Source organism: Sturnira hondurensis, unplaced genomic scaffold (assembly GCF_014824575.4).
Source record: "Sturnira hondurensis isolate 20B ecotype Veracruz unplaced genomic scaffold, ASM1482457v3 Scaffold0001509, whole genome shotgun sequence".
NCBI classification, from domain to species: Eukaryota; Metazoa; Chordata; class Mammalia; order Chiroptera; family Phyllostomidae; genus Sturnira; species Sturnira hondurensis.
This window is the reverse complement of record NW_028074140.1, coordinates 5,624,409-5,651,693: the sequence shown is the minus strand read 5'-3', so window position 1 is coordinate 5,651,693 and position 27,285 is coordinate 5,624,409. Positions and strand designations below refer to the sequence as shown.

The following is a 27,285-nucleotide window of genomic DNA, read 5'->3' as shown; positions in this document are numbered from 1 at the left end:
CGTTGTTCTTATCCAGCGAAGGCTTAGAAATCATTAACTGAGATAAAAGTGTTAGTGTTAGATAAAAGTGGAATGTCTTTATAGGGCTGTGAAACTCATCATCTTGAAAAAGCTAAGGCTGTTTCCCCAAACAAAAACAAAATAAAACAAAACAGGCATCCCTGGCTGCAAGAGAGAACACAGGAGTTTCTCCCTTGAGGAGGCTCCACTGTGCGTGCATGTCCAAGGGTTGCAGTTCAGCCTTATATTAGAGATCTGTGGATTTAATAATACTTCAGGGTGTGCCCATAACTAGTTGCTATAGATGGGATGTTGGTAATGCAACATGACCCTAAACCACCTTTAACTCCCGAGTCCAGAGCCCCAGAAACTGTTTCTAAGCCACTAAACTATTACTAATGCTGGTTAATCACCCATGACTGCTTTGAAATAAAACAAATGATTTAAGAATTAAAGTTTCTGTATCCCATTATCAAACTCATTAAGTCATCTCAAACTGCTGAATTTTGGATGCATTTTTAAATTCCTAAGACTCTATTCATGAACATTTGCACCCCCCAACACATACATATTTATCCACGTTACACAAATATAAAAATAACTAGACCGATCTATTTGGACAGCAGAGCTCAACATAATTATTTTATAGTTTCATTTGTTTGTTTTGTTAACTGTCATACTGCCTTGGGATTTTTTTTTTTAATTTTTATTACTTTTCACTCTTCCTAAGTAAAGGAAATTAAAGTATTAAAATTATATTTCAGATGACCTAAGATCTTGCAACAAAAACGAAACTTTCTTGTTCGGCCAAGCCTCACTGTGCTGCCAGACCCGCAGGGGTTTTGCAGAGGTCTCTGGGAAGTGAGATGGACTAGGTTTCTTGCAAGAGTTTCAGGGAAGACTTCAATCATAGAGTGGTATTTCCAGTCCCATCCCACTCTGAATTCAGACTTTTATCTCCTTTGTAAGTAGTTGCATTTACAAATTTTAAGATTATGATCATAAGACTGCAACTTTGAATGTATTTTTTGGCATGTCGCATGGTGTAACATGAACTATGTAGGCCTGAAGTGAACCACACCACTTCTACTTTATTTCTGCTCTGTTTTAATGTGTTTATAGAGTTTGTGTTGGCCTAGAAGGGCAGTGAGATACACCATGTTATCCACCCAATGCAGTGCACTGTTTACAGAGCAGATACCTGGGGGGGTCAAAGGGTTGTGTTGTTATTTTCTGTTCTTTTGTAGAAAGAATGAAAGTGTTCATTTAAAAAACAAAACTTGTTAGAAACTACGTGAGTAGCTAGTAAATATAACAGATTACAAGTATATATATTTTTTAGTATATTTGACTCTATTTGGGGACATTTGGGCCACAATTTTTCTACTTAAATTTAATTTAATGTGTTGGGGGAAGAGGCTGGGAATATAATGTATTTTGATCTTTTTCAGTTACTTGTGGTGCTATTAAAAAGTTTAATATTGTTCATCTTTATGCAAAATGTAAGTGAAATACTGTACATGCAGTGTATTTCTTTGTTCACTGTCCTTATTATTTTCCAGCCATCATTCCCTTTGATATTATTTTTCAGTGTTTTCTCTCGTCCACCCCTACTGCTCTCCCAACATGCCCAGACTTCTGCCAGGCAAATGTGCGTGGGAACCTTAACGGTGCAGAGGTACCCCAGATCCATAGTCTGTTGTTGTGACAAATGCCCACAGGCTGCTTCCAGGCTCCTGGGGCTCCAGTTCCCAGCTGCATCACTTTCTAAATAACCCTGTCATCTCGTGCATGCTACTTTTCCTCAAGCCTCAGTTTTCTGTCTGTGAAATAGGCAAAGGGAGGGTTGCAGAGATTAAGGAATAGAACACATGGTGCAGCCTTGGACCCACGCATGGCACAAGGTAATCGCTAGATGCTCACTCGCTGTCATTGCCTGGTGTGCTCCTTCCCAGTCACCTGCACACTGGCGTGCATAGTAGGATGAGGATGGAGGAGGACTAAAACGGGAGGCCATCAACCTGAGGTCTGCATCTCGTTCTGCTGTGGTTTACTGTGTAAGGTGACTGGGCAAATCGCCCTAGGAATCCTGGGATCATCAAATTTTTGAATGTGGAAGAGACTTTTCACATTACCCTGGCATTTTACTTACAGATGAGCAAAGCAGGAGATCCACGGAGTTTGAAATTACTTGTATTTAGTACATCAAGTCCACAATTTTACAAATATCATTGCTTACGGTGAGGCTAATATGAAAAATTGATTTAGAATCACTTAAAGAAGAATGTTCAATGTGTAATGGTATAGATAGTGTAAAGATAAAGCAAAAATCATTTATGCCAAAGCTGCGGTGAGGGAAATCCTGCCTCCTCTGGGTTCACTCCGTCCCTTTCAAATACTGGTAGAGGCCAAAACCCTATGACCGCCTGCATGGTTTCCTCTAATTTAAAGTTTTTTTTCTATTCATGATTATATGTTCAAAGATGAAAAACTTTGTAGGTCTGAGTGTTTCCTGGTCTAATAACTAAAAAATCAGAGCACAAATAAGCATTGGTTAAGCATCTGACATGCTGTTCTGGAATTGTAAGAGCAGAAAGAAGCAGTATTGTTGGCAGTTGCACCAGGCTGAGGGAAGTGTGAAGCGCACTTAGAAGGAAAAGGCAGATATGAAAACCAGAATGTCAGGAACGGGTCTGATAGCAGGCGAGTTATCTTATCACGTGCATATGGACATTTACTCATTGCCTTTCAGCCCAGACTGTTAAGCGCCTATATCATCTCTTCTCTTTATCTGTGTGTACACGCAGGTAAAGCCTACTTCACACAGTAGCTGTATTTTTGAAACGTTATAAATCCTTTGAATCTGTTTTATTCAAGTCATACCACGGGGCTCTGGAGAAGTTGCATGCTTTAAGGAAGACCGTGACAACGCTTTTTGTCAAGCGAAACCACTGCTTTAGTTCTTGTAAATTTGGATTTTTGTGTCTCGTGTTTTCTTAAAGCAAAGCAGGCCTAACCCAAATGTTCAAGATTCGGGCATGTGAGACAAGTGTTTGGCTTTGCTTAGGTTGTTTGTGCTGTTGATGGTTTGTTTTTGGAGGCATGGAAGGAAGACATGGCAAATGTCCTCTTACTGACCCTTATTAACCACCGCGTCCCCTCCTCCTGCTTTTTAAAGTGTACTAGGTAATTTTTTAGATGGACAAAAATTCTAATTAAATTTGCAGTTCTTTGACAAATAAGAAAAAGAAGAAGTCTTTATCCCTTAAACTCTAGGGATCGAGCCTGGCCCAAATCAGTTTTGAAGTATAACATGGAATCTCCTGGTAGGTTCTAAAAGCCACCTCTTTTTTGGGGTGGTCTCTGAACTGGTCACCTCACAAAGACAATCCAGAAGGAGTACAGCTCATAATCTACAGATAGTGCTTAGTGAAAGCTAGGTCTTGCCATTGTGTTATTAAATTAGCATCCCTTTCCCCCACTGTAATTTTGTTTTTTGCATGGTAAGTTTGAGAGAGAGGAGGTTGTGGACAGTGTGGGCCATAGGGTCTTTGCTATTCTTGGAAGGTCTTTGGAGAATCAGTTCTTTATTGGCGCACGCTGCACTATCTTTGGCAATATAGGCCTCACTCAGTGTGTACCCGCTGTGCAGACCCTGGGGACGTAAGTCCATAAAGTCACTGCATCTCCTGTTTTGATTATACCGACTGATCCGACCAGTCCTTAAAACGTGGGGATTTCCAAGCTTTTAGTTGTTATAGGCACAGAGTTGAATTCAGAGAAGACAGAGATTCTAGAGCCAACATGAGCTGAACTAAACAGGAGAGAGAGGAGCACGAGGTTGGTGATGGGGGAGGATGACCTGGAAGGAGGAAGAATCGGGGGCAGAAAGGACGCTGCAGGAAAGGTCTTCATTTGCTGTAAATTACTCAAAACTGGGTTATAAAACGAAGGAAGTAAAACTGTGAGAAGCACCTCTGATGCTCCACAGCAATATTTAATTTCTATTGTTACCCTTGTAACAATTACCAGAATTAATACTAAAAAAGAGTTGACTTCATTTTTACAATTTGTTTGTGAAAAGGTGCTGACATAATTGTAGCTCTCACTGCAACTGCAGTTAAGCCCTGCATTTAATTAAAAAAAAAAAAAAACAAGCTGTATAATTGGTAGTCATAGCTGATACCAAACCATTAAAACTATTCTAAGCATTATTGCAAGCTCAAAACATAATCATATCATAATTACTGTGGCTTATAAAAAAGTTAAGTTATAAGATATAGTACCATCTTTAACCTAAAATTATCTATGTTTGGCCAAATCGGCTTGCCTGTATTTTCTTTTACAAAACATTTGGTCTCAATTGTAGTTTTCTTTCTTTAAAAAAAAAGTTCAGAAAAAGTTCAAAATGACATGATGAAATATATATTTGTTTGGAAAAATGATCTGGTTATTAACCTGGCAGCTATCTTAACATTTTATGGTTATGTGATATAGTTTTTATATTAATACCATCTTTGAAATATATTTACATGATGTAACATCTTCTATGGTTACATTACATCCTTGAAAGCAAAAGCGTATGAACTAGCCAAGATTCATGCAAGTTCTAATAAGCAAGACAAAATTATTCAACTTAAATAAAAATATATTTGTTGGGTTTTAATTATGTCATTTAGAATTTGACGTGTATTTAACTTATGGCAAAAAATTGCAAAGATGGTTTATAGAAAATAAACTCTTACCTAATAAGAAATGGCATGTCTTCGTTAGGCTATGTAATTTTGTTCCGTAATGAAAGCAAAGGCCTGAGAAATGGGTTTTGTGAACGAGACGGAACCTTCGTGTTCAGTCCTCCTGTTAGTGGGAGAGAAATGGCCTGTGTTTACTCTTGCTGGGACTTTGGTCCAAAATGGTTTACTGATCAAGAGAAGGCAAGTTGTTATTTCTTAAATAGATTATAGTTATAGATATTCTTGTTTCTGAAGTTGTTTATGGCCTGATCTTTCTCCAGACATGCTCCCCTTTTCAATCGAACCTCAAATTCTAAGTTAAATATTTTTGTAAAAATACAGTCAGTTATCTTTTTTAGGATTACTTCAGTCAGTTATTACAAGGGTGATTACAGAAACTAAATGTTTCCATTGAGATAGAGAAGAGTGTAAATTCTGTGAGGCTTCTCATGATCTTATTTTCTTGGTTTTATAATCCAGTTTTGAGTAACTATATCCCAAGCTCAGAATTATTTTGTAAAAATATATACTTATATATTTTATCAAATTCTGATTGTTTTGAGGATATAGGAGTAATATTTTTCCCTTCAAACTATTATTTTAACTTACAGTGAAATCCAGTATGGGACAATGGAATAAAACTGAGATGATTTGGAAGTTTGTTTGCAGGTTTGAATGTGCCTCAGTTAATCTTTTAAACATTATATAATACCTTAGTATTTAGATATTTTTAATTCAAAACAATCATATTGAGGTTTTTTAAAATTATTATTTGGCACTTTTATTATTTAAGATAATGGGATCGCTGAACTACAGAAAAGACATTTCATGTTCTAGGAATTCTTTTTTGTAGCTGGGTCTCAGTCACTCTTCTCTGCCCTTTATATCCCTTATTTATGTAAATCTTTGCACACCCTCTGGGGTTATTATTCTCTTTTTACACATAAGAAAACAAACCGGAGATATTAAGTAATGTGCTTAAAGTCATAGAGCTGAGATTTGATTCCTGCTCTGTCCAATTCCACTTAACACACAACATCCAAGGATTGAAAATTCTTTGTCATTTTCTTCTGTACTTAGTTTTTCAGAAATATTTAAGTAGAAAGAAATTTGTCTTGGAAAGGAAAACCCACATCCACCAGTTAAAAGCAACAATAATGGTGCTGTTTATTGAACACTTACTATGTGTCAGACACTTATGTGGATTATCTCATTTCACCCTCACAAAAACGCTTTGAAGTTGCATTAACATCTTTCTGATCTTACAAATGAGATAAGTGTTTTGCCTGGGATGACACAGGTCCTAATTGCTGAATCCAAGATTAAGACCCATGCTATCTGATTCGGCTCCATGACTGTGTCTCCATTTCACTGAAATCTGAGTGTATTCATTACACATTGGTATAATTGAGTTCACTTTCAATTACATGAAATTAAAAAAATAACTGCTTAACAGTTTATTCTTGGCTTAGTTTTACTCTATAGCTTGGAAGGTATAAATTATGATTAAATTTGCACAGGTCTAATGAAAAGTATGTGATTTATGTTATTCTACCCTCCTGTTGGGCACTGGAATATTTTTATTTATTGCCCCAAATGGTTGTTTTAGTATTTTTATCCTTCTGGGTTTCAGCAGCCACATATTTATCTTTAAGACACATTTATATAGTCATTAATTCATAGGATCATGAAAGTTGGGCTGGAGGATCTCAAAGATCATCTTATTTAATGTCCGTACTTTACATTGTAGGACATGCAGAGTCAGGTGCAGTGAATTACCAACATCACAAACTTAATTCTGCCCAAGTCAGAATTAGAACTCAGCATTCCTAATTTGTAGTTCATCTTCCAAAGAATAAATGAGGAAACATAAAGGCATAAGCCAGAGAAAGATAAACAGTGCTTTAGAATATAAAACATTTCTATCTTACAAAGGAGGTAGTTCTATTGGATGGGCCCATTTAATGTGATTATACACTTTCTTTTTTGTAGGAAAAAAAATGGTGCCATGAAAGGGTTTGATCAAAGCTGACAGGGGGTGCTTTCAAGTATTAGTAACCGTTGCCTCACTCAATCCAGAATAGGCAGTGGTTAATGTCCCCAAGGCTGAAACACTGAGGTGCATGATGTCACCTGACCCACTCACATGGTTTCTAACCTGAAAATATCTGTATTGTGAAATAAACCAACCAAAGGACTCTATTCCAGTTTACTTTTCTGGGGGTCCTGGAAGTGTGGGCAGAGATTTAGGTAAAGCCAACACATCGAAACAATTGCAATCAAATGCAAAATGAAAATATGGTAAAAGGAACATAAGAATCTCAGTGTCTCTAGCTCCAGAGAGGAGGGAATGAAAATGAGGTCAAGTAACTCAGAGACCAAATAAACCTATCAATCTTTAAAGAGCATCTTCTCCAAAGTACATAGAACGCCCCAAGGATTCTAGTGCATCCATAAATGTTCTTATCTCCTTTTCTTCATTCAATGTTCTCCTATCTGAATGTGTGGGATTTTGCAATTGTGTGTGTGTGTGTGTGTGTGTGTGTGTGTGTGTGTTTGTGTTTGTAGACACCCCTTTCAGAATTTACTAAAATCTATGGACAATCTTACCAGAAGATTACTTAGATGTACCTGCATTATTTTCCTGAGATTTTAGGAAATCTTGAGATTTCTTGTAGCCTGTCTGAAACCTTTCTATGGACCCCAGTGTAAGATATCTTTCCCTTCTTTTCTTTGAACTCATAGTGTTTCCTGTGGAAAGGAGTGAATCCTAGTAAGGAATTAGGAAGCATACAGGTTATGGCAATGTGGTAATTAGGTGGTTGCTTTTCTTTGGTGCTGACAGTCATACCTCTGCTCCCTAGAGGATTTGCAAACCCTCTGCCCCAGATGTTCAGGTTTACAGGATCTCTTGGTTGGATTTCCGGGGAATCAAGCCTTGTGGACTTGCCTGCCTATCCAGGAACACAGAATGGTCTCTGCGAGAAAGCGCCGTGTTCCAGTGCCTGTGCACACTGGCCCCACTGTGGAAAATGAGCGTCAAGCCCAGACTGGGGCTGTGTAGAGGCCTGGGCCACTTCCATTTTTGGAGGCCCTTGATGTATGGGGGAAAAAGGCTAAAATAGGGTTAAAAAAAAGGGGCATACTTAAATATTTACCTTTAACAACTTAATGTTTTTAATGCCGGAAACATATAATTATGCTATTCATAAGTTAATTACGGGATTTATAAAAATGTTAATTTATGGCTCACTACAGGCAGTGTGGTCCAGTCAAAGGAACCAAGTTCAAGAGCGTGCAAAGAAGGCTTCCTTTTAATCCTGTCAGTCCATGTGTGTGATTGTGTTATAACCTCATTTGAAAATGACTTCAAAGGTCTAAACCTGAGGCTCTTTATGAATTGGACCTGCTGACACCCCATGGGGAGGATCCCCCCAAAACTCCTCTGCCAGAGAAGCTGGGGTCACCCTGTCACCAGAACCCCTCACCTTTTCCTCTGAGCTCCACCTGGCTGAAGAAGCATGTGCTTTTGCCCTGGAGCTGCAGGAACAGAGTCAGAAGCCTCCCCCTGGATCTCTGCAGGGACCCAAATGGGCTATATGTGCAATAGGAGGAGTCCCAGGAATGGTCATTTGTCCCTGGATGACTTACGCACTTGCTACAGTACTTTGAATTTCATTCAAAGAGTGATATGCCCCCATTCAAGCCTCACTTGAAGGTAAAGCTCAAAATGCGAACTTTTTTTCCAGGAGCAGTGGCTTGACTGGGTTTACAGTCAGGAGTAAATCTCAGCTCCAGCATCCTGATGGGAGGGAGCATTGGACCCAGCAGAGAGGGACTGAAGCATGATAGAGAGTAGAAAAGGAGTCACCTACAGGGAAGATTCTGTGAGGGGCAGCAACAATAACCCGCAAGGGGGACACTCTGAGGGGATGGGGTGGGAGGAGCTACCAACACTGGCAGAAAGGCAGGTATGTGCCCGTCTCTTAGTAGTCTCTGGCCTCACCATCGACTGAAGTCTCCGTTCAACTGGTTTGCAGCAGCTTCGACTCTGCAGAGAACTGTGGGGCATTTTTAAAGGAACTGAAATGTTCCCATAAAAAAAGATAAATAGGTGAAGGTGAGGGATGTACTAATTAGCAGTGGGGGTATGGTCCTTTCACAATGTATATGCATATCAAATCACCACAATGTATATTTCAAATATCCTGTCATTTTATTTGTCAATTATACTTCAGTAAAGCTGAAAAAAAAAAACCCCTCAAGAACTAAGGAGGGGGGATGAGGAATAATAAAAGAAGTGTTCATTTTAGCTGGCGAAGCAAAGGACACTTTTCTAGCCCTAGTTTTCCAGTGGATTGAGCACTGGCCTGTGAATCAAAGGGTCACTGGTTCAATCCTCAGTCAGGGCACATGCCTGGGTTGTGGGCCAGATCCCCTACTGGGGTGTGTGAGAGGCAACTACATACTGATGTTTCTCTCCTTCTCTTTTTCCCTCCCTTCCCTTTTCTCTAAAAATAAATAAATAAAATCTTAAACACACACACACACTTTTTCAGGTAACATTGCATCACTTAAAATTCTCCCAGTTGGATTTTCACCTCTGCCCTAGCTGTGTTGGCCTGTCTAGAGGACAGAGAGACCTGGTCCAGCCCTTAGTGCTTGGGTGCCTAGAAGTTATCATGTCCTTTCACCGGTATCCTTGTGGATATCCATCCTTTTATCTACCTGTCTGTCCATCCTTCCATCCAGCCAGCCAACCAACCAATCCACAGACATTTAATGAACCATGTACCATAGTAAGCTAAGCTATGTTAATTACTAGGGACATTATGGCAAACAAGACAGATTTTATCTTTACCCTCATTGGGGTTACAGATGGGCAGATTTTAATCAAGCATCTGTTTAATGCTGCCTCACAGTCCTAGTTATTTGTTTCAATAACTAGCTTCAACTCTTTCCATTCTGATGTTCTTTTTGCAAAATTGCAAAGGATGACCCTTGCCACACTTAGTAAACCCATTCTAGACATCAAATATCCAAAGTGTAGGTGGGAAAAATCTACAGATTGTGGTGCCAGAATAAATGTCTTCTGCTTTGTTTATGTGTGTATCTCTCCGCTTGAACTGTGAATTATTTGAGGGTAGGGACTGGGTCCTAACTTTTTAATGCCCAGCATTAAGCCTAGTGGCTGATATTTAGCTGCTTACTAAATGTTTGTGGAGAGAATACTGTCTGGCAGGTCAGAAGTCTGCCTTCGAGATTCACGGTTACTGCCATTGTCTTCTACCCCGTTATCTTCTGGGCCTTGATGGGGAGGAGACCTACAGCAAACAAGTGCGTTTGTTTAGTCCTCTGTACAATGGTACAGCCCTTCCTTCAAGAAAATGATTCAGAAAAGCCAAAATCCATCCTTCTCCCATATCATTTGTTCCAGGACAAACTTGGAATCTCATTAGGTTTTTCCTGTAAGCAGTTATCTTGGGAGGAGAGTGACTCGAGGGGGCTCTCCCTCGGGGCCCTGCCTGGTCGGACAGCTGTGACCCTCACACTCTCTTTTTTCAGAGCGCTGGACCTGAGGGTCGATGGCGTCTCTGCGGTTGTCCTGTGATCCAGGGCAGGACGGTGCAAATTGGAAAATGCATGCATGCTCAGTACTGTCTCGACTTGACGTAAGGAATGTCTCCTAAATTATTTAAGATCTGAAAATATGTTTTGTACCCTGGACACATGGTCACTTCCCTCTCATAAAGTGTGTCTGACAATCACACTTTATTGGTGCGGTTAGGAAAAGAATGTCGTAGACTTAGGAAAACATAATAATTTAAAGAGTGACACATTTCAGCGAAAAAAATAAAGCTGTAGACTGCTCTGAAAAGAAAGTAAAACCATAGGAAACCATGACTTCATTGGGACAAATATTTTGTGTCTTCAGAAAGTTCTTTAAAAGGTGGCTGAGTTCTAGGGCATGGTGTGTATGTCTGCACATACATAGAAGTAGGCTCTGCCTGGTTTTTTAGGGACATTCCCTATGACTGCCTTGTAAGTGTCTAATATGATTGTTACGTAACAGATCAGTTCGAGCCTAGGCTTTGCTTCAAGCTGCTTAGAAATCGTATTCTTCATTAGCTGCCGTGTTGAAGTATAAAATCCGTAATAGGTTTCACCAAGGTCGGTATACTGTTACACCCACTAGAATTTATAAAACAGAAATTTCCAGTACAGTAAGGGTTAAGTAGTGCTCCATGAGCTATATTGCGTGAGCCATATGGAGAATGCAAGTATGTGCCCCACTGTCTGCTGTAACTTGAAGGTGTTCTTTTATAGTTCTCTAGTGAAGAGCTATATGGTATACATATTAGTATTAGTAATGTGCAGATTCCATCAGCTCACACTGGTAATAGTTCTAGAATTTTTTAAACAAGATCATGGTCGTCTTCTCTGTTTGGTGGAAAACGAAGGTTTTGTTTTTCCAAGAGGAGAAGCATGTTAACTCAGATTTCCCTGTGGCTTATTTTCCGAGATGGGTACTTTCTCACATATAGTATGTTTTTCTAACCGTTTATCTTATTACAACCCCCCTTTCCTGATGGGAGGAAGGATGGTGAGTAACTGTGCACGTGCGCTACTCAGTCTGAGATGATCCTCAAGGCGGGATCTCTGACACGAAGTGCTGAGACTTAGTTCTGCCGATCCCTTGACCCCTCAGCAGCAGTGAAAATGAGGGAGAGGAGTGAGAAGGGCCAGGAGCGGGAGGCTCACGGGGAGCTGTGGCGTCTTGCTCATTCATCTCAGTGTATGGAGAAAAACGGGGGGGGGGGGGATAATGTGAGCGGCCCTTTGTTTATCATCCTCCCAGTTCGTGGCAGCGATCTTTACAAGCCCCCAGTGACACTTAATAAATATAAGAAGACACAGGCTTTTTTGATTACTTGGATCTAAACGTTTATACAAGCTTTCATGAGAGTTTTTCTTCATTTACACAGATTTCTCTCCATATGAAACAAGTTTTCACAGGCGCCAAGTTCATTTCATTTGTAAATATATTTAATAGAAGTCAGGACCTCTTGTTGCTTACTTTAATTAAAAACTAGATTTTTGGAAAACCGAATGGAAGCAATTTTTACACGGGTGAATTATGTCAGACAATTTTGCAGTTTATGAAAGACATTAATGAAGATACTAAAAAAAGAAAGAAAAGAAATGAGAAAGAGAAACGGCCACGTGCAAATATTTCCGAGGCTGCTCTTAGCGATTGGGATTAGCAGTATTTTCCTTTCTAGTGTTGATGTTCCGTGGGCCCTAGCGACGGCCGTGCAGTGTGGATGTTACTGCTGCCTCGGAGGAGAGGGAGACGGGTGGGTTTGCAGCCGAGTCTGTGGATGGCACCAAGCCAGCGCCCTGAAAAATGGCAAACATGTCACAGCTAACAGCTGGACGCAGAAATATTTCTCTTTAATTTGGATGGATAAAATTTTTTTCACAGCAGGGCACTCTCAAAGGAGTACAACATCAAAGAGGGCGGGTCTCACCAGTCAGACATCAACCGGCTCCGGGATGGAGCAAAATGAATGAACTGTCAGGACTTTTCCAGCGTATATGCTTCTGCCAAGTGAAAAGTTAAAGGTTCAGTGGCTTGTTCAGATCACAGGCAAAATCCCGATAATGGAGGCCTGATTCCCCAAAGTCCTCCTCTGATCAACAGACGGGGGATGTCTGAAGAGGACTCCAGATTGATGGATGGCAGGCTACGTACTGATGGCCGCTGGCGTCCTCGGAGATAAGTGCGACTGACTCACCAAATGCTCAGCAGCTCCCAGGAGCTCCCAGGAGTTCCCAGATCTCGGTGCTGGATTCCTGAGTCACCCAGTCTCTTCTGCGGGCCTGACACACAACAGCAGCCGCTGACCCACAGTGAGACCAAAATACCCATTTCCATTTCTTCACATGGCCGGCTCTCTGACGGAGGCTTCACAAACCCCACCACGGGTGTTTTACAGTTTATTGACACTTTTCAACGGTTTTTCTGATTACCATATTTCAGCTTTGACTTATATGTTAGTATTATCTGCAAGCTCAACATAAACCTCTAATGATTTTCTAATATTTCTGAGACTTGATGAATGTGAATTGACAAAGTACAGTATATAGCTTTATATCAGCATTACTGAAAATACAGCAACGGTGTATATAACCATTACTCATTTATTTTATGGGGCGTTTATTACTTGGCCTTGGAAGCCTTGTCTCAGGATCTTGCCATTCCAAACATTTCAAAATATTACACACCGAAGCAAGAGGTAAGAGTTTTCTTAAGAGAAATAGCAACAAAAAATAGTTAATTCTAATGAAGGGAAGAGGAAGAAATGATTGAAATGAAGGAAAAAAACCCTATAGTATTATATACTTGAGAAAAAAGTTGAAACACTGAACGCAGACAAATATGGCCACAGTAGCTAATATTTCCTTTAATGAAGAAGCTTTCATTGTAAAATATGCATCTTCCTCCACAAATATATGCCTTACCCGGGTTTTGATGTCCCTGGTCATTATTGCACATTGTCAGTGGAGGGAGAGTGGTTTAATGCAGGGTCTGGGGGTTGTCTTTATCCATTACGTGGCTGCTTTGTGTAAATTTTAAGTAGTTCTCACTGAATTGACATTTATTCTGAAAATAGGGGTTTGTTTTATAAAGGACATTATTAATCATTGTGAACATTTTCATGGCTCTCATTTGGAGAATTTCAGGTGCTTTTAAAGAAAAAGCTCTACTATTTCTCCCTGATAGGACAGATGGGATGTGAAGCAAAAAGCAATAACAGGACAGCCTGTGATTCAAGAGGGGTTCATCCTTGGCACACTCACCAGTTGCCTTACTGTGGGCAAGTCATTTGACCTCATCAGCCCAAAGTTTCTTGCTTGTAAGACAGAGTCATGTTCCAGCCTACCTTTGAGGTCAGCTATAAGGCTCAAATAAGCTTGTGAAAGGAATATAGAAACTAAAGTCCTGGCAGATGTGTATGACCTACTCTTCTTTCGTTGTGTGAAGGTGGAGACAAATGGTTTCACTCATTTTTAAAACGTTGTTTGGGGGGTCTGTCTTCTGAAGCCTTGATTTAGCTTGATTGGAAAGCTTGAAGAAGTTGGGAGACCACAGTGGTGTGCTTTCTGTTTTCCTCTCTGGTTGGGCAGCAGTGCCCGGAAACCCTGGCAAACAGGGATTTCTGTTGGCCTGGAGCTCCAGGCTGCCATCCACAAATGTCCCCTGCTTCTCATCCATGGACTTTGGATGAGATGGAGAGCCTACCTGCCTTGAGCATGTCCATCATTCATGTAAAAATGAGGCACTGTAAGTCGGGCCCTTCTCTGGTGGGAAATGTTGGTGGCCTCAGAAGTCAAGCATTCCTACATGATAGGTGATGTTCAGGGAGAGGTCTGTTGGGGTCCTCAAGCCATAATTAATTAAAACACTTGTAATAACTACCTGTTAGTTATTACAAATATTACAGATATGCTCCAGGAATGCTTTTAAAGGTGTGGTGGGTGACTTCATCTTTTTGATGACATTTTTATAACATTGTATTAAATTGAAAACATTAAATTTAGGAAACAGAGAATATAGGATGGGAGAAATGCTTCTTTGTTATTTTCTAGATTGTATTCACATTCATCCAGCATTTTAAATATTTTGGGTTTTTTTTGATAGACTCATCTGGGAAATAAAAACATAAATTGGAATGACTGGTTTACTTTTACACTTCCTGTATGTCATCCCAATTTTTTTCTCCTCTCCCTTTTCTTCTCCCTCTCCTTCTTTCAACAGAAGTTGATTTCCTGGTATGTACAAAACCTTGTATAAGGTAGCTATGGGTACATTTAAAAAACATTTGAAAAGCATGACTGCCTTCATTGAGCTTATGGTCTGCTAACTTTAGCAATGATGAGTTTGCATACGCTGCATATATTATCTCCTGGTCAGTGTCCCTGAGCACGGTAGTAGATTATGCCTGGGCTGGCGCTTTCCGTGTAATTATAGTGTTGGCCTAAAAGACAGCTGATGGTCTTTGGACTCTTACTGTGTACCCAGTGCCCATTTGAGTCCTTTACATATACCATAGCTCATTTGATTTTTCCTATCAGTTCTTAAACACAGGACCCATCATCAGCACCATTTTTTTAGAGACAGTCTCAGCTTCCTCAAGAAGTTACAAAACTGCCCTGGCTGGTGTAGCTCAGTGGATTGAGCACAGGCCTGCGAACCAGAGGATCGGGGTTCGATTCCCAGTCAGGGCACATTCCTGGGTTGCAGGCCGGTTCCCTGCAGGCCAACTCCCAGCAGGGGATGCACGAAAAGCAACCATACATTGATGTTTCTCTCCCTCTCTCTCCTCCTCCTCTACAGATAAATAAATAAATAAAATCTTAAAAAAAAAAAAGAAGTTACAAAACTGCTCAAAGTCACATGGCCACCTGAGGTGGAGCCACAGTTATAGCCCACAGGTGTTGGAGCTGATACCAACATACATGCTCTTAACTTCTGCACTCAGTCCTCTCCATTTGTTTCCATTGCATGTTTGCAGTGGTAATACTTAAGAAAGTCTCCACTAACAACCACACTGTTAAAAGTAAAATCTTTTATTTAGCAACAGAGGTATTCTGGTTTTACCTTTTCATAGTTGAAACAATGCTGTAGCCTATAGCTATCCACAGTCTGCAAAGATTGCACCTCCACCTCCTGGCACAAAGGAATCTCACAGTAAAACGTTTCTATCCATCTTGGCAGACAGTGTGTTTTTTCAATAGAGTTTCTCAAATTACTGATACACTTGGTTATTGAAACCCAAATTTTCTGTATTTTACACTGGGTGGAGATAAGCTGGAGGAGACCTAAGAAACCATCTTTGTAGCTGTTCATCCCTGAGTCCTCCACGTGCTGTGAAAGGAACTGAAAGAGTGCTGGGATCTGAGGTCTAAACCAGAAACTCCCAAAGACCTCTCTCTCCTCAGCCTGTTACGGTGGTAATTGTTTAATACATCCAGTCATCCTGTGAAATTCACCCTTGCATGCCATAGGATTGGAAGAAGTTAGGTCTAAGGAAGGTGTCCTATTTTCCTTAAAGAGCTCTAGCTGTTAGGGCTTAGAATGAAGTTTTAATTGCATTTAGTGGGGTTCCTTCTCAAGCTTTGAATAAAATTTCAGATCTCTTAAGAAGCTAAAGAATTATTGCGAAAATTCAGTTCAACTTACTTCAGCATGTTTTGAGCTCCTCTTACAGGCGGGGCCCTGTGTTAGATGTTTGGGCGTAAAATGTGCTCCGTCATGTCAGCTGCTCAGTTAAGATCATTGACTCTCTTCTGGGTATTTGGAGGATTAAATGAGACCAGGGAGACCTCAGCACACTTCTAATAGGAAGGCAGAAGGATCGGGGGAGAGGGAGGACAGTGTGAGGATTCCTGGAGACGAGGCTTCCTTCTGCCACTGACAAGTAGTCATTTTACTTTGTCTAAGTCACCAACTTTTGGAGGCCTCATTTCCCTATGTATAAACCAGTCAGTCTGGAACAGATGATGCCTGAGGTCCCTTCCAAATCTGATTTTCGTAGGCACTCAAGTCCTAGGCCAGGGTACTCAGTGTTCTAATAGAAGAATTGGTGACTGACCCCTTCGTGGGGGTCCCCCTTCTGCAGGCAGTGTGCTGCCTGTGATTTTTTGAACAGGGTCCCTCAGTTCACTGCGGGCCCTCACTGACACCCCAGGAACTGCCTGGGAGAGCAAGGTGAGGCTCGTTGAGCTGGTGGGGTGTTCCCGATTAACTTTTTTATCTGTTTTTATAGTGGACCATGAAACTTTCTTTCCATCGGGTTGTTATAGTGGACCAGGGCAAGTTTTTATCTGTTTTTATAGCATCTGTCACATTTAAGACTTCTTTGAGTTAAAGGGGAATCCTTGCTTTAAAAAAATCATTGAAAGCTTCTGCTGTTAAAAATGAAAGAAACAAATACTTTTCTCTGCTCTCCCACACCCTGGAAAACTACAGCACAGCAGCTGGGCTCTCAGTCAGCTCTCTCCTGGGCAGCGCAGGAGAGATCATTGTTTGCAGTGTTTCCAGGCTATCCATTCAGACGAGTTTCCTTGAAAGTGGCCCCCACTGTAATAGCCTGATGTTCAGGAATAGCACTAATTCCTTTACAGCTGGGATTACGCACCTAGATGCTTGAAGAGGCCAGACAGGTAGGTAAATTAGTAAAGAAGCCTATAAGACAATAGTGAGTGGTAGCGACTGTGGAGAACTAGTGGGTTGGCCAAAAAGTTGATTTTGTTTATTCCATAAGATGGCTCTAATAGCACTTAGTTGTCTTCAACTTTATTCAAAACATTTTTTGTTAGACTGATTTGTGACAGCTGGCATATCAGCGTGCATTTTAAAAAAACTTATCAAAGTTGATGAATTTTTATTTTAATATTGAAGATGGAAGAAAATACACATTTTCAGCATATTATACTTTTATCATTTTAAGAAAGGTAAAAAGGCCACTGAAACATACACAAATGGTTTGTGCAGTTTATACAGAAGGCGCTGTGACTGATCAAACACGTCAAAAGCGGTTTGTGAAGTTTCATGCCGGAGATTTCTCGTTGGATGATGCTCCACGGTCAGGTGGACCAGTTGAAGTTGATAGCGATCAAAGCAAGACATTAATTGAGAACTGTCAGTGTTCTGCCACACAGGAGAGAGCCAACATACTCAAATATCCAAATTAATAAAGTTATTGGTGACAATGAACGATGTGCCTTCTATTTTATGGGAAAAACCACACCAACTTTTTGCCCAACCCAGTAGAAAAGCACATGGCCAATCTAGAGGGGGCCACCTTCTGTTTCTCAGCTTCAGTGGATGAGTGCTAGAGGATGGGGAGCTATATTTTGATTTTTTTAAAGAAAAATGAGACAATAAGTAAAATTTTCAAATTTTCGAAGTGGTGTGGAGGAAAAACAATGTTGGTTATTTGCCTGAATTCAGCCCGAGGGCCACTAGTCTTTAAATCTGACTTTAGAGAAACAGACTGCTCTGAACCACCAATATGGGTTTCTTGCGTTTTGGTTAAAATGGGCCCAAGTCAGTCTCTGGCTAACATTGTTTCTCCGATTAGTATTATTGTTAATGTAAGTTGGCAGCATTCATAAATGACAACGCCATGGACAAGCCACTCATGGCCAGGGTTTGTCACATATGGTGCTGGTGCCTCTTGACTCACGCTGTTCTCATTCAAAGTAGACTCTTATTCTGGGAAAATAAGATAATGAGAGTGAGTGGTGCTTCCTAATATCCAGGATTGCAGTAAAACCTGCCCTTTGCATGCTGGTTTCCGTTATTGCCATACATGGATTATAATGAAGCAGAATTTGTGATCATTGTTTCAATCACATATGTTGCGTCCCAATAAATGTTATTGGATTGGAAACTGTAAAAAATCCCTTAAAAAGGTAAAAATGAGCTTTACCCTTACTTGTGTCTCTGCTCCCACTGTTATAAGATAAAAGAGAAAGTACAAATCCAAAACAGTGGTTTTAGAATAGCACCAAGCAACAATCACAAATGAAATCAGTGGTCGATAACGCAGTGATACGTGTTACAACTGTTTTCCCTAGGAGGCTAACACAGGTGTAGTTTTTAACCTTGGGGAAGATGCTCAGCTTCATTATTTTAATCATGCATGCAAAAATGAAACTACAAAGAAAGAATGGCTAGGTTTTCTTTTTATTTATTTTTTTGTTTGTTTTTTGGGGGGAAAAATCAGAGCAGCACCAAATATTGTATGCTATATAAGTGCCAGTGTACAGGCTACCAAAAAAGTGTTAACGCTTTGCCATATTTACTTCAAAATTATTTTAGAAAAAAATCAAGCATTCCAGATAAAGTGTTAATTACCCCTTTTAAATTAATTAATTAATTTTTAGAGAGAGGAGAAGGGAGGGAGGGAAAAAGGAGAATAGAAATATCCATCGGTTGCCTCTCATAAGTGCCCTGCCTGGGGACTGAACCCACAACCCTGTATGTGCCCTGACCTGGAATCAAACCAGCAACCTTTCACTTTATGGAGCAATACCCAACCAACTGAACCACACTGGTTAAAGCCCTCTCTCTTTTAAAAAAAATTTAATTTATTGATTTGAGAGAGAGAGAGAGAAGGAAAGAAGGGAGGAGAAAGAGAAAGAGAGAAACACTGATTTTTTTGTCCCACTAATTTATGCATTCATTGGTTAATTCTTGTATGTGCCCTGACCAGGGATCGAACCCACAAGCTTGATGTGTCAGGACAATGCTGTAAGCAGCTCTAATCAACTGAGCTACCCAGCCAGGGCTGCTCCCTTTGTTTTCCTCCATTCTCTTCTTTCTCAAGCCAGTACTATGGGGAAGTTACCAGGAATCCTTCCACTGTGCCCTTTCAGGATTTTATGATGTCTATAGATAGATAGATTGCTATATGTATATCCCAATGTACACTATTATAAGATAGACCATTAAGAGTGTTATTTTATAGATTTTGAAATGTTAACAAATGGTATCCTACGCATCAATCTGCAACCTAATTTTCTCAGTCAACATATATATTTGATATTTATGTAAACTGGATCTCAGTACAAACAGAACCAGTTCAGCAATTTTAAGTGCTTTATATTATTTTATTGAATAAACAAACCATGGTTTATTTATTCATCTAACGATTCTAATTATTATGAACAATTCTACAAGGAATGCCCTTGAACTTGTTTCTTTAGGCACATGTATCAGAGTTTCATTGGGGTAACTTTCTAGATATGCATTGTCAGCTTTATTTCATACTGCCTGAGTGTTCTCCAGCACGACCGTGCCATTCTGTACTCCCTTTCCGCAGTGATGGAACCAGCTTTCTAAAACAAACGTGCCACATACGCTGTCTGTGGTTTTGAGGGTTTTCCATCGCAGAACTTAACCCTTTTCCCACCAAGTGCCCTGCGTGTTTCTTCACCTGCAGAGCGTCAGTTCTCTGGCTTCCTTAGAAACGACAGAGTAAATATTGAAACTTAGGTTGTTTCATGTTCATGTAGGACAAAATCCCACAGTTTTCAGGAAAACTGTGCTGTTATCAAGTGTTCTTTCAGAATGAATCTTTCCCAAACCTAAACTGGACTCTCTTGTCTTGATTCTTACTATTTGACTAAATAAAATTTCTCACCTTTTCAGTGTTTTCATAGGTCCTGAGGAGACTGTCTAATCACTTTGTGCATGATTTTCAATATTTCTCTGCTTATTTTAAATCTTTCAAATGGCAAAGAAAACAAAATAACGTTTGCTCTTGGCATTAATTTGTCTCCTTAACTTCCTTAAATTTTTTTAGTTCTCTTAGAATTTAACTTAAAATTTCCCTTTTGTGTCCCACAAATACAGATGTTGAAGCAACCTCCAGGAACAACTTCCTGAACTTGAAATTGTTGCTGCTACCCTAGGCTGAAACCTGTTGAAACATTTCCACACGTAGTTCCCTCTCCCCTGGGAGGCAGAACATCAGCCCGTTCTGGTACAGCCGGTGGATGCAGACAGGCCCAGTGTCCTTGTATGGCTTAGTCACATGCAAAGTATGACCCCCTGGCTTTTTTTAAACTGAGCTCTTAAATGGAAACAAAGTTGAGCTAGTGACGGACAGTCATGACAGGGCCCAAATTACCCAGAGCCCGTTTGATAAGTCATCCTTAATTTCTGTTTAGCACTCACATTTGGGTGTTTTCCCAGTTTTATCTTTTTTTAATACTAGAGGAATGAACAGAAATAGGAATCAGTGCCTTCTGGCCCATCACTTCTCTTTTAAGAAACACTGAGTTTAAACGTTAGCTCTTCACAGAAACGGTCCAGAATTATCTTGCGCCGAATGCAAAGGCACTCAGCCTGGCCTCCCTGAGCAACTGAAAGGAGGTGCTGGCCATCTGAGCACGATGAGCTCCCTACGTGCTGGGAATATACATTGCTATGACTTGACATTTCACGACATATATGAAGTTTTCTTTTTTGGACAGAGTTGGGTGATATAGAGGTAATCAGATTGTGTTTGAAAGATTGTTCTGGCTGCATTTACAGAATTGGTTGGAGGCCTGGAGAAGCTGTTGGAGACCAGTTAAGAGACCATTGCAATACTTCTGGTGAGAAAGGAGGCTGATTTGGGCTAGGATGGTAACTGGAGAAGGGACAGGAGGACACACGTGGCAAGTTTGGGAGGCGAATTCACCTGGATTTGGTGATAGCTGGGCTCCAGGGGCTGCGGGAAAGAAGGGGATCAGTCATGGTTGAATGAGTTTCCTCCATTCTGATCGGGTGCATGGTTATGAGCATGGGGTTTTCATCACAGCTTCACATGAAATAGTTTAATATCACTATTAGCTGAAGCCAGGGAGGCTCAGCCTCATGCCGTGTTCTACACTGTGTGATGTTTGGAAAAAACCTGACAGCCATTCCAGGATTCCTGTACGCTTAGTTTAAGAAAATTTTTGCTGAAACAAGAGTGTAGGAGGAAACACTTCTTATACTCCACTAATTTGCAAGATTGACTGGCAAGTCTCTGGAGTTCAAATGAGCTAATGCAGAAGGTAGCACCCACTCCATCTGAACGTTAGCGTTTTCCTGGTTGTTGGTGACATTGGCTAGAAGCACAAAGGAGAATTGAACTTCTCAAAATGCTTCATAATGATTTTCACCAGCAGTCCTCATGGAAGGTTTGTTTGTACATGGGGAGAGGACAGGGCAGAGGGCTGGGCCACCAACATTTTTGGCTCCATTATTGCTAAACAGTGGCATACGAGGAACCGGTGGCCTCGTTCACTGCTGCAGGGACTGTCAATGGCAGGCTCAGGGTCGAGACCTTCAATCTTTGGACCGGCTTCCTAAAACAAAAGCAAAACAACAATAAAATAATTGCAGTGTAATCTAATCTAAATACGCAGTCTGTCATTAGATTGCTCATGTAGTACATGTACCGATCACATGAAATGTTTTCATTCTCTGCCATTCATCCCCAAACTAGGAATTTAAAGAAGTTATTAATCTGAAATATAATGTAATGTAGGAATGTGTTCATTCTTCTCAGGTTACACTGATTATCTGCTGTGAAAACTGCAGGATGCTCGAGTCATGACTTCCCAAACAGTTGTATTTATTAGATTGATGTCTATCTTTTATTTGTGGGGGTTAGTGGAAAGGTTTGGGGTGGAGACAAATGAGTTCAAGAAAAGCAAAAAAAATCAGCTGTTTTAAATGGTGATAAAAGAAAAAAAAAAGAGGTGGTCACTACCATACCCTTTGGCCCTCTATATAGAAATACTGAGCTAAATGAATGTGAATGACCACACTAATTTTAGGTTCCCAATGTAACCAATGAGACTGTAGGATTTATACTCTGTGAGTATTTATAAAGAAGTGGAAAAGCTGACTAGGAAGAGTAAGACATGATTTCTCAGGATGCTCTCAGGAACACCTCAGCAGCTGTCAGGTCCCTCTGTTGATTTTATTTGCAAAGGTCCAATGTCATGATGGTCTTTCTGAGAACTGTACCACTGGCTTCGAGGAATGACCTTCTAGAATTGCTATACATGTGTGACCCCTGACCTCCCACTCCTCTACAGACCACACCCCCAGGGGCCCAACGCTGGCCTGGTCTGTGGAAGCGGGAGCTGATTGCCTCTGCCATCGGCACTGCCTCCACTTGTGCCCGGCTGGCTAGTTGTTTTCCAGGGCACTTTGTCCCATGCTTATTGCCTGGTTTGAAGTAGATTTCACTTCCTTGAATGCCATCTTGAAAGAAAATCTGTTTGAGATGACCCAAGGCAATAGTCAATAGACCAACCTCAGTTAAGACATTTAAATACATAGAAAACAGGGGTTTTTTTTCTTTTGCTCTTTGAGGGTCTGTCTTTTTTGATGGCTCCTCTCCTCATAGTTTCAGGTCCGACAGCTGAAGTCCTACATCTTCTGCGAGGTGAGAGTCCATTTATCTCATCCAACTCACAGTCTCTTTGGCCGGTTCTCTGCCACTCCTAACTCTCCAACTGCCTTCTGCCAGGTGTCATCCAGCTCGTGGAAGAGACAGTGACGGCCTCCGAATGCCTTCCGACAGTTGTGTGTTTGAGCCTGGGGGCCTTTAATGTGGATGTCCAGCCATGTCAGCGTGGCCTCTCCTTTCAGCTTGCTTTGTTTATCCAGCAGCTCATTACTTAAGAGTAGCCTGTCAAAGTAGATTAAATATTCTTTGGGAAACATGGTCACTCACATCCTTGAGATACCACAAATATGTTTAATACAGGGAAGATTGGCTTGATAAGAAAAGTGTGATTGACTTGTGTCGCCAAAAAGTATTTTCCTGGTTGAGTTTCCACAAGCAGCAATAAGCACTAGAAAACCTAAGGACAATAAATTCTTGCAGCCGATACATAAGGACACCAAGGGAAGCAGGGAAAATGATTGCTGATGATTCATTCTAACTACTTGACCTTCTGACCTCTTCTCTAGATATATGACCAAGATGGGACACTACAGCACTTTATTGATGGTGGGGAACCTAGTAAGTCAAGCTGGATGAGGTATATCCGATGTGCAAGGCACTGCGGAGAACAGAATCTAACAGTAGTTCAGTACAGGTAAAGTATATCTCAATTTACCGCTTACGGAGTGAGGCCCTTGGGCCTGCATATGCCAGTTCAGGCTTGCTGCTAGTTTTGAAACAGTTCTGCAGGGATTTTTGCTTGAGCTCTGCAAGGACTGGCAGAAATTGTTTTGCTAGGTTTCTGAAATCCCCTTAGTTCTTGCAACCATAATTTCATGAGAATTCAGGAATAAAGATCATAGTAAAAGGCCGCTTTCCCTCAGTGCTCTTGGTATAGTTATTTCCACATCCTCACCTGAACGAGCCCAGCAAGCCCACTGGCTTGGACCAAATGCCCCTGCAGAAGTGTGCACACCCACAGATTCAGCCCAGGCCATCTTCAGGCCTCCTCCCAGGCTGAACAGCTCCTTTGCACAAAGACCTGGGAAACCAAGGACTCTCAGCCTTCTCAAGGCTACTCTTCCAAAACCATTATGCTCGGCAGCAAGGTCTGAGCCAGAGTAACCTCTCATGATCCCTAGAAAGGTGCCAATGCACTGGATGATCCTTGGATGATTCAGAATGTTTCAGGAGATGAGGTGGTTCCAGAGCATGGGGAAGCCTCCGCTTTCCTGAGAGGTTGGAGCAAAGCCCAAAGACAAGGTGGAGCCACCCCCATTTCTCAGAGTCCGATAGGGAGGCCTCTTGGGGGCTCAGAAGCAGATGCTCAGCCACATCTGCTCAGTGCACCTGTTGGTCAAGCTTTTCCATTTAGTGCTAAAGAAGGCTGGAGTGGAGACAAGAGGCCAAAACAGATCACATAGGAAAAAAAGCCCTAGCACTAAGCCTTCTTTTCTCAAAAATCCCTCGAAAACATGTGCCATATAAATATATGACCTCAGTTATAAACAGCCATGCTCCCTTTAGAATCAGAAGCAACTGTTTAGCTTTATTAGGCACCATTGACACATCAAAGCAGGAGGCCCTGTGCTCGGCAACTTGGAGTCCTGCCTGTGGCTATTTATTTTCCTTTCCTCTTTTTTTTTTTAAATGAAGCCTTACCAAAAAAAAAGAGAGAGAGAAAGAGCTTTATTCCCCTTATAGGTTAAAGGCTGCACAAATCTGGCTTGCTCTCTGAAGGTCTTCAGCTCAAAAGGAACTTATTTGGGCAGCATGTGGCTTCACTGCCTTGGTTTCCGATGCAGTTATATTTCATGAAATAATAGTTCAAATGAACGCGTGCGTGGCGGTGTTTGGTTACACTGCTGTGTACAGGCCTTTACTCACCTTTATTGCAGCCGCGTGTCTGCCAATAAGTTCTTTATGAAACTCGGAGCTAGAGGATTAGTAAAGACTGTGCTTGTCCATTCAGTGAGAGACAGTTGGGCTGGTTCTGGAACAAGCGCCCAAGGAGCTCGTGAAGCCAAGTCTGAATCCAGGCAGACGAGAAACCCCTGAGAGGAAGGTGGGCATGAGTAGGTCCTTACCTATCTGTCAATATTAAGTGAATTTTATAGCTCTCCTTTCATGATGGCGCTTAAACTTCAAGTTCCCTCTGCCGATCTGTTTTCGATTAGTTCAGATCTTTATAAAATGAACTACAAAAACACAATTTAAAAAACTGGCATCCATCACCAGCGACTGCGTCCAAGAGTAAGAAAATAGAAAAGTTGGACCCTGAAGAGCCAGCCTAATTTTTATTGTACATGAATGTCCTCTTCGCAAAAAGTCAGCTGGTTTAGATTCATTCTGTTATGATTTGTAATATCTAAATGGAATTTTCTTCAAAGCACCCTTGATTGATTGACCCTTAGCTGAACGTTTTGTTTTTATTTTGAGGCTGACAATAATGTTTGTTGGCATGTGTTCTGCTTCAACTGTGTTGGGACGCCATGAAGCTATCTTTATGAGTCATCCAACCACAATACTAAATACATGTCAGCAAAGGAAATATTATCTGAAAAGGGAAAAATCCCTTTGATGTGCTTCAACATGCAGAGATTTCTGCGAGTTTTGGAAGCTCTGCCCGCTTGTAAGGAACGGTGTACGCTTACACTTTTTTTTCCCCTTTCGGCCTACTCGGTGCCTCAGAAGACCACCCATTGCTTGAAAACAGTTCTGCTCTTTCAGCGGCAAAGTGTGTCATTTGGTTTTAGCACATTCATTTGCCGGGCGCTGTGTTTATATTAAGGGAAGCCAAACCGAGAGATGAAATGTTACAAGGGTGAAGTACAAAGTAGACTCAATTTTTCTCAAGTTAGGAGATGCCAGTGATTTATAGCTCAACTCCAATTTTGATTTTTTTTTTTTTTTACGTAGCAGTGGAAAGAATTAATAAAATGCACAGCTCTCAGGGATGCAGAGGGAGGAAGGGTAGTGAGGTCCGGACAACTGGCTGGAGTTTTTGTCAGATATTCATAGAATGTTGGGAAAAAACATTCTGCTTAGCTAGCAGTGCCCTCGTGAGACAGAATGGCAGCAAGTAAGGAAAATAACAAGATAAATGGAATTTTTGCAGCTGCAAGTAAAATATTGAGAATCTGCACTTTTTTATTGATCTTTATGATCCTATTGCCAAGAGCCACTTTGTGGTGACAGAATATGTTGACAAGTGCATATCTCACTGCCATGAAAAATGTGGTGAAGGATTCGCCTCCTGTCTGCAGTGTTGTACGAGGAACAAATTGCCTTGCTACAGCCGGTTCCTTACAGAAAGGCGAAATTTAAGGCCCACCAACCCCAAACACTTTTATCTTGAACTTGAGGCTAATATTTGTAGCAATTCTTCATTGAGAAAACCAGTTGAGGTCTCATTTTTTTTAATCTGTAGAATTTTATTTACAGTGTCAAAGCTGTTATTAAAGAAGGCTTATTTCACTCTGTCATTGCAGAGTGTAATCTTTTAACCAGAGTAAAGTGCTCCTCTTATGTTTATCGAATTGCCATCCGGTTCACATGAGGGGTTTTCCCTTCTCCTGTACCGAACTTTGGAAGGAAGACAATGGGGAAGATTTTTATTTTTCTCAATACTTATATCACAGAGCTCTTTAATTTTATTACAAATTTGAGAACTCCTAATGCAAAGTTGCAAGAAGGTACATAATGCTTTTCCTTCAAATAAGAAATCAATAGTATTAATTTATATACAAGGATGAGGCCTTAATGTCTGCAGTTTGCCAAGAGGGAGAATTTTCTCATTGGTGTGAGGTAGGATTTTTTTTTTAATGGATTCTTGCTTTCTGCTGTCTCCTGGGCCAAATACCTGTCTCTGCAGCCGAGACACGCTAGGAAGGGACACTATGGAAATAAACTGTGAACTCTATGTCCTGCTGGGTCACAGGCTCTAATTGGTTTCTGGGAACGATAAGGTGGGCGTTGATTTTATTACAAACAGAAACTGTTCAGGCAGAGCGGGGCAGAACTTTTGGGGGGCAATAAAAATGTGAATGGGGGCACGTGAGTCCTACATATTACTAAGCTGGGTTTTCTTTTGTTTTGAATAGGTCGAATATATTCTACCGAGCCTGTATAGATATTCCCAGGGGCACCGAGCTCCTGGTGTGGTACAATGACAGCTATACGTCTTTCTTTGGGATCCCCTTACAATGCATTGCCCAGGATGAAAACTGTAAGAATTTATTTTAGCTCTGCATTTACATCTCAAAAGCCCTATTTTAAAGCTAACTTTTTAAAGCATGTTGTTTGAGACTCCTGAAATGCGTTCACTCTGCCATATAACAGAAATGTGCTCAAGTCTGTCCCATCATTTTCTTTTCCCTGTATGTCCTTTACTCTTGCACAGGGCATCTTGACTTGTACAGGACAATCTTTCCTCTCCTATTTACAGTGCCAAAACCTCTATCAGAGTTTCAAATACCCTCCAGCAGCAGTGGTAAGGCAGCTGGTGTTTACCGAGTGCCTGTTGCCTGTCTGGTTCCATGCTT

At 40.9% G+C, this 27,285-nt stretch overlaps 1 protein-coding gene across 2 annotated transcripts in view; it reads left to right on the top strand.

Annotated features, from left to right (window-relative positions):
• PRDM6 (PR/SET domain 6) overlaps window positions 1–27,285 on the top strand; it is a 99,022-nt gene that overhangs the window by 43,866 nt on the left and 27,871 nt on the right. For both annotated transcript variants that reach the window (XM_037028802.1, XM_037028811.1), the window contains 2 exons: window positions 23,269–23,396; window positions 26,845–26,969. In XM_037028802.1, coding sequence (XP_036884697.1) covers window positions 23,269–23,396; window positions 26,845–26,969 — 253 coding nt within the window. The remainder of the gene's footprint in view (window positions 1–23,268; window positions 23,397–26,844; window positions 26,970–27,285) is intronic.